This window comes from Alosa sapidissima, chromosome 19, assembly GCF_018492685.1.
Source record: "Alosa sapidissima isolate fAloSap1 chromosome 19, fAloSap1.pri, whole genome shotgun sequence".
Classification (NCBI taxonomy): Eukaryota; Metazoa; Chordata; class Actinopteri; order Clupeiformes; family Clupeidae; genus Alosa; species Alosa sapidissima.
The window spans coordinates 31,042,417-31,050,655 of record NC_055975.1 but is presented as its reverse complement, the minus strand read 5'-3'; the positions used below and the strand labels follow the sequence as shown (position 1 = coordinate 31,050,655).

General features: G+C 41.3%; 1 protein-coding gene across 3 annotated transcripts in view; it reads left to right on the top strand.

Moving 5' to 3' along the window:
* The window catches only part of LOC121692630 (E3 ubiquitin-protein ligase TRIM39-like), an 18,184-nt gene extending 9,991 nt beyond the window's left edge, over positions 1 to 8,193 (top strand). For 2 of the 3 annotated variants that reach the window (XM_042071373.1, XM_042071374.1), the window contains exons 7-11: positions 844 to 870; positions 1,594 to 1,658; positions 5,546 to 5,656; positions 6,270 to 6,434; positions 7,882 to 8,193. In XM_042071373.1, the coding sequence (XP_041927307.1) occupies positions 844 to 870; positions 1,594 to 1,658; positions 5,546 to 5,656; positions 6,270 to 6,434; positions 7,882 to 8,100 (587 nt within the window). In that variant the 3' untranslated portion in view covers positions 8,101 to 8,193. Of the gene's footprint in view, positions 1 to 843; positions 871 to 1,593; positions 1,659 to 2,852; positions 2,968 to 3,648; positions 3,861 to 5,545; positions 5,657 to 6,269; positions 6,435 to 7,881 lie in introns of those variants that run through there. The other variant, XR_006025297.1, reaches the window with a different exon arrangement.
* Positions 8,194 to 8,239: the final 46 nt, after the last annotated feature.

Below are 8,239 nucleotides of genomic sequence, written 5' to 3'. Positions count from 1 at the left end.
AGATGTGTCATGATGCTAATAAAATGTTATGGTTATGGGATTTGGCAGAAGCTTTTGTCGAAAGCGACATACAAATAAAAACAATACAATTGTTCAAATGAACAGTTTTAAAATGTATAAAGATTACATTTAGATAAAAATATGGTAAGATTACAATAAGGAGTATAGCAATAATAAACAATAAAGTAAATTCAATAAATAGCCTGAAAATAAACATACTATAATATACAAACCATAACTCATAAGAAACGCTTAACATGCTGAACAGATTTGCCTTTAGACTCCTCATGAAAGACCCAAAACTATTACAGGAATGGATGAACTGGGCAACTAATTTCACCCACAAGGAACCACTGAGGAAAAAACTCTTGAATTTGACCTAGCATTTATGGCGGTTCGACACAACAGAGGCTCATCATGTTATGATGTTAAGATGTGATGCTAATAATGTGTTATGATGCTAAGATATGATGTTAAAGATGTTAAAATGTAACGTGATGCTCATGATGCTAAGATGTGATGTAATGCCAAGATATAAAGATGTGTTGTAATGCTAATGATGCTAGGATGTGATGTAATGCTAATTATATAAAGATGTGTTTTGATGCTAAGATGTGATGTGATGCTAATGATAAAAATATGTGTTGCAATGCTAATGATGCTAAGATGTGATGTAACGCTAATTATATAAAGATGTGTTTTGATGCTAATAATGCTAAAATGTGATGTAATGATAAAAATATGTGTTTTGATGCTAAGATGTGAAGCTAAGATATTTTGTGATGCTAATGATTTTAAAATGTGATGTGATGCTAAAAATGTTTTATTCTTCTGTCTGCACAGAACTCAGAAGGATCCAGCAATATGAAGGTGAGCTCCATCAGTGAGATTTTACATTTTTTACATCAACTAACTTACAAAATATGAGAAAATGCACAAACATATTTTACAGAAATACAGCCGTTTAGGAGATCTTGTTGAGGTTTATGTTACCCTCACATGGATTGGCAGTCGCCATGGACCCCCCCACCACACACACACACACACTCACACAGACACACAACACACACACACACAGGCGTCTGACCATAGCTCTGCTGTCTTCCCCTCACACACACACACACACATACACACAGGCGTCTGACCATAGCTCTGCTGTCTTCCCCTCACACACACACACACAGGCGTCTGACCATAGCTCTGCTGTCTTCCCCTCACACACACAGGCGTCTGACCATAGCTCTGCTGTCTGCCCCTCACACACACACACACACTGACCGTAGCTCTGCTGTCTGCCCCTCACACACACACACACACTGACCGTAGCTCTGCTGTCTTCCCCTCACACACACACACACATTGACCATAGCTCTGCTGTCTTCCCCTCACACACACACACACACACACACACACACTGACCGTAGCTCTGCTGTCTGCCCCTCACACACACACACACACACTGACCGTAGCTCTGCTCTCTGCCCTTCACACACACACACACACACACTGACCGTAGCTCTGCTGTTTGCCCCTCACACACAGACACACACACACACACACACACACTGACCGTAGCTCTGCTGTCCCCTGCAGTGGATGTGACGCTGGACCCTGTGACAGCGCACCCCAAGCTGCTGCTGTCTGCTGACCGCAAGGAGGTGCGTGTGTGTGTGTGTGTTAATACCACGCGGCAACATTCTAATCTGAACAATGAAGCCTACCCGGAAGTTCGAAAAACTGCAATACATCGAAAATCCGCTAGGGACTGGTCCCAAAAGCGAGCAAATGTCCATAGACTCCCATGTTAAAATGTCCGTTTTCACAGCATAACGTTTTTAAAGCCTGGTCCCATGGACTTTTATTGTACTTTTCGGTAGTTTCCCAATGCCTGACAACTGTGAGGGGAGTGAATCTTTTTCTAACTCATTAGTTTAGATCACATTTAGATATAAAATATATGAATAATTAAGGACGTGGTCGGCTTGATTGACGGCTGATGTCGAGGCATACAGCAGCAGACGTTGCCAGCTGAGTGGAAAGTGGAAAGCCTGAAACTTTGACGTCTCAGCCATGATTATACACAAAGTTACCACATCCTTTCTGAACATCTTTATTCAAAAAGCTGACATAAAATGGTTTGCTAAGCTATTAATTGAAGCCTACTAACCGACACTTTCAGAAGACTTCGTTCCAGTTTTTTCAGGTAAGTGACATTCATTCCACTACTATTTCACGTAGCACTAGATGTTAGCATTATTTAGCATCGAGTGGGCACTAACATTAGGCTACGTAAGCGTCAAATCGCCTCAAATAAGTTAATGTCGAAAATGATGACCGAATGGCAGAAGCACACACATACATTTAGTTAACTTGAATAAAGTTAACGTTAGTGAAAACCATTGTGCTCCCGTTATGAGTTAGTTAACGTTGGTCATACTAGCCAGGTGTGAGTCAATGAACAGACAGCTGTAACGTTAAAGTTAACATTAGTTCACAAACATACTGGGGCAACAAAGCATGTTCTCGTCAAAAAAACTTTTGTAAATACGCTCTGTGGGAATGCTTAGTCCATTGATAATTTATACAGTCTTTGGGTTGTCACATTTAAGATAAAAAAAAACATTTGTTCATATGATAACTTCAGCCGAAGCATTAAAAGGCTTGTCGGCTAGCTGAGGCAAAATTGTGAACCGCTATGAACCATTGACCGTATACTTTGAACATGGAGCTGTGATAACAAGCGATAGCTAGTCACCATAACTGGTGTTAGTTATAATTGACGTTTGAAACTCTTATTGATGCCATGTATTTGTTAAACACAAATTTGAACGAACATTCTTGTCTATACAAAGTTTCCTTGTAGGTAATCCAGACAGGCTGGGTGCTGGAGAGGGCTCTGGACTCCTAACTTCAATTCTCGTCTGTGCAGTCGACACTCAGAAGCATCACTTCAGCACTGATTCCATGGTACTTGACATTTTTCATACATTTAATTGGAGCAACCTACTGGTTGTATATTCCAGACATCGTTACCATATACTGAACAAACATGAATGCATTTCAGACATTTAGAGTGGCCTTTTATTGTGAGCAGTCCAGGGCAAATCTGTGCAATAACTATCAAAATAATTATCATTAGCATCTTTTGATAAGTCACACACGGAAAGTAGTTGTATTATGCCTTCAAATCAGCAGGTTTTGGTTGGATCCAGATTGCATAATTAAACAATATGGCACCAGTGACTGGCTACTGTTTGACTGGACCTTGGCCTAACTGTTAATAACTACCTCAATAGGGTGTAGATATGAGCTTACACTGTTTCACTGAAAACACAAAAATACCAGAAATAGTTATTCTACATTACTTTAAATACACCACATTTGTTTTTGCTTATTGCCCGCATAAACAGGGCATGTGCAATAGTTGAATACACATGTCCTGTCCCCATTTAGCTAAGTGTTCTGTGAGTTTGTTGTTCATTATAAATATTGGGAGTGAGTCTGCAAATCTTACTTCGTTGTTGTCATATATTGCCTCCACAGTCTATGATTGCCACATAAAAAACTATTTTTTTAGCTTAATTTGTGAGCACTTGTTCATAGTTTGCAGTAGGTTCAAGGATGTGACATATCATTTTCTTTTTTCAGATCTGGAACATTTTGAAATCCTACCAGATGGGGCACAAGTCATTGAGCAGTGGCAGCTTCTGACTTCAAGGACTTTGTTCACCAGCAGACCCCTTGAGGATTACCTGTATTTACAGCATTTGCATCTGTGTCTTTAAAGTGATCTAATATGTATTGACTATGTACTAGCTTAGTACATATTAGTTTTTGTTATTTTAGTTTCACAAATTCTGTGGTTACCTGTAATGCTCAAGATATACAAGTAAAAAATCACCTTTACTTCTGCATCTGGGTCTTCAATTCAACCTACTGACTGAAGCTGACAAATTTGTATAAATGTTTTTGAAAGCACAGGCAAATTGGTTTGGCATGAGTTTTAATGTATAGTCTCAATGGGTTCAATATCACCACACCCCAGCCAAACCACTTCACCTGGACCTCTAGTCCCAGGTTAGAGCCCATGGACCTCCTTACCGCCTCCTCCCCATGGTGAAGGTAAACATTTCATTAGTACCTATATATCTTACAAGATAATACAATAATGCAAACCAACACTACTTGTTGTAATCAACAAAAGTACAGTTATTGTACAATGCTGTAGTACTATTGTGCGATTTGAAATGGGTCTTCAGTGACTACACTACACTAATATTGGCATTGTTATGCCAAACACCGGACACTGTAACTGGATTTAACGTTTTGATAATAGCCTGACAAGAAGGGGAAATAAGGCAAGCTAACCGAACATAAACGCTGGATCGTGAAATGGCCACCGATGAGAAATTTCAATGTCATCTTAGACCAAGCTACCACAGACAACTTTAGAGCAATATAGCGATTTCAAAACGTGATATTAAGAGTTAATCAAAAATAATTAATGATGTACAGTACAAGTTAACTAATACCCTACTACGATTTTGTTATCAATTCATACCACACGTTGACAGAATACAGCGAGCTGGTAAATTAATTAACGTTAAAATGATGGCTGCCACTGAGGATATGAGATGGGTAACGTTAATCACAAAACAATAAAGGCAAAGATAGATTTTTGTCAGTATGAGTTGCTGAACCTGTAACGCTAAACTGCTAAATTACTCTACGTTATTTTACCGTAACTTCAGCAAGGGAGGGATAGCTAAGCTAACGTTAAGCTAAGCTGCAAACTCAACTCTTCATTCTCAACTTTTCAACCGTTCACCCGAATACCTTTCAGCATACAACATTATAAAGTGTCTGAACATGGCATTAAGAAACATACATGAACTTCACGTTAGCAGATCAAACTTACCAGCAAATTATGTTACAGCAACGTCTGTGCCAGTCCATCTTGTAGGCCAGATAGCTTAGCTGAGGCTGACGACGAGCGGTTTCACCGGCTTGCTCAGTCTCATACAGAGCCCCGCCCCTTTGCCCATATATGGATTGGCCAGGAGGTGGGCGGGGTTAGGATTTCCCAAAGGTTTTCCAAGATGGCGCCGCCCATACCCCCCATAAACGGCTTCATAACCGTTCTTCAGAAAATCTATGGGTGACGTCATAGACGCTTTGTCCATATTTTTTACAGTCTATGGTTAACACCCCAAGCTGCTGCTGTCTGCTGACCGTAAGGAGGTGCGGGGCCCCAGAAGGTCCCCCCGTGTGTGTGTGTGTGTGTGTGTGTGTAATGTGTGTGTGTGTGTGTGTGTAATGTGTGTGTGTAATGTGTGTGTGAGTGTGTGTAATGTGTGTGTAATGTGTGTGTGTGTAATGTGTGTGTGTGTTAATAGGTGCGGTGCGGAGACAAGCCCCAGAAGGTCCCCCCCCCGTGTGTGTGTGTGTGTAATGTGTGTGTGTGTGTGTGTGTGTAATGTGTGTGTGTGTGTGTGTAATGTGTGTGTGTGTGTAATGTGTGTGTAATGTGTGTGTGTGTTAATAGGTGCGGTGCGGAGACAAGCCCCAGAAGGTCCCCCCGAGCCCCCTGCGCTTCGACAGCTGTGCCTGCGTACTGGCCACACAGCGCTTCGCCTCAGGAAGACACTACTTCCAGGTGTGTGTGTTTGCTTGTTAATATATGTGTGTGTGTGTTAATATGTGTGTGTGTGTGTGTTAATATGTGTGTGTTGACTTGTGTGTCTTAATATGTGTGTGTGTGTGTGTTAATATGTGTGTGTGCGTGTTAATGTGTGTGTGTGTGTGTTGTGTTAATGTGTGTGTGTGTGTTAATACAGTATGTGTGTGTGTGTTAATATGTGTGTGTGTGTGTTAATACAGTAAGTGTGTGTGTTAATATGTGTGTGTGTTAATGTGTGTGTGTGTGTTAATGTGTGTGTGTGTATGTGTGTTAATATGTGTGTTTGTGTGTGTTAATATGTGTGTGTGTGTAAATGTGTGTGTGTGTGTGTGTGTGTGTTAATACAGTAAGTGTGTGTGTTAATATGTGTGTGTGTTAATGTGTGTGTGTGTGTTTGTGTGCTAATATGTGTGTGTGTGTGTGTGTTAATGTGTGTGTTAATGTGTGTGTGTGTGTTTGTGTGTTAATATGTGTGTGTGTGTGTTAATATGTGTGTGTTAAATGTGTGTGTGTGTGTGTGTGTGTGTGTTAATATGTGTGTGTGTTAATGTGTGTGTGTGTGTGTTAATATGTGTGTGTGTATGTGCAGGTGCTCGTGGGCGGTAAGACGGGCTGGGGAGTGGGCGTGGCCAGTGAGGCGCTGCAGCGTAAGGGGGAGGTGTGTGTTTCTCCGGAGGAGGGCGTGTGGACACTGGTGCTGAGGGCGGGGCCGGGGGCGGGGCCAGAGTACTGGGCTGCTGACCACACCCCCCAGGTATGTGTATGTGTGTGTGTTAATGTGTGTGTGTTAACCCTTAGAACCCTAAGCTGTTTTTAGGGCATTTTCACTACCTTTATTCATAAGGATTTATTCTGGTCATTGTAAGTGCCACACACACATATTATATATTGTTTTTTTCAGCAGAGTCTAGGCTATACAGATCTGCCATCATTTCATGTATTAGTACTAGCATTGATTTTATTTTGATTTTTAAAGAATTAAAACATAAAAAGCTTATTTCGACATGTATCTCACCACAGCAAGCTCATAGCTCTACATGCATTTCATGTGTGTGTAGGGCAGACTGTCCTGAAACGGGCAATATAATTGCCATGTTGGAGGGATACTCTGGGGCTGAGCAATTTACAGAAATATGTGGTGTGTGATTTACAGAAATAAATGCCATTTTTTTATTTAGTGATTTAAATGACCTTTCTGCGCTCCATCTGTGACACAAACTGATCTGACCTGATTTGACCCGAGGTTGCGTGTTAGCCGGCGTGTCTATGGTGTATGCACTCATAATGATTCTCAACTTTTTACTGGATTGCCATGAACAAAGTAAAGGCAAAAAAGCTGTTTCTTTGTTAAACAAATTGGGATGCAATGTGAGCCTTGAATTGGATGCCATGCAGGAATTTGCTAGGATCTCAAAACCGGATTATGAACATGCTTTGCTATAGAGAAACACACGATAGCGTTGGATTATGCTCCAGCAATATGAAGTTATTATTTTGCTGTCACTTCGTTTGTTTTATAACCCAGAAGGATGTATTTGGTATCAAATGATAGCTCTGAGTCTCTGACATGCGTGCCATATCTATCCGATCACGGGTCCGCGAGTAATTCAAACGAGAGTAATGGGTGTGCAGCGTTGGTTTGTGTTATTATTGCGTTATTATTTTGCAGTCACTTCGTCTGTTTTTATAAGCCAGAAGGATCGATATACATGGTACCAATGGATAGCCCTGTGTCTCCTCTTTCATCTGATATGCTTGCCATATCTATGCGATCACAGGTTCGTGAGTAATTCAAACGAGAGTAATGGGTGCGCAGGTGAACGCAGAGAAGTATAGACTGTAAATATGTTGCAATTTGATTTAATTTCATGATTTTTTTTTTTATTATACTTGATCGTACAGACAAGTGTGTAGTCTCTTTGGAAAGCCCCACTTCTGCTCTGTCATGCAATAAAGGTTTCATCTCGCTGCGATGAACAGATCCGGAGCAATTTAACAGAGAAGAAAGGGTGTGTTTTTTGACGCACTTTGCGTCGATCGGGTTCTAAGGGTTAATGTGTATGTGTGTTAATGTGTGTGTGTGTGTTGATGTGTGTGTGTGTGTGTTAATATGTGTGTTTGTGTGTGTGTGTGTGTGTGTTAATATGTGTGTGTGTGTGTGTGTGTTAATATGTGTGTGGGCTGCTGACCACACCCCCCAGCGCCTGACCCCGTGCGGAGAGCTGCGGACGCTGGGTGTGTTCCTGGACTACGATGGCGGCCGAGTCGCCTTCTACGACGTGGAGAACGCCGCGCTGCTCTACGCCTTCACACACCTCACCTTCACCGACAGGCTCCACCCCTTCTTCAGCCCCTACAACAACGATGGCGGGGGAAACTCCGCCCCTCTTGTCATCACGCCTGTCAATCACACGACATGAGTGCCAAACCTGCTGTTTACAAACAACGTTCTACTTTTACTTTAGCAATGCCTGAAGTAATAACAGTGAATAAAAATATAACAAAAATGTGAACTTGTTTATGTTTTTGTGTGTTCACATATGTGTGTGTGTTAGTGTG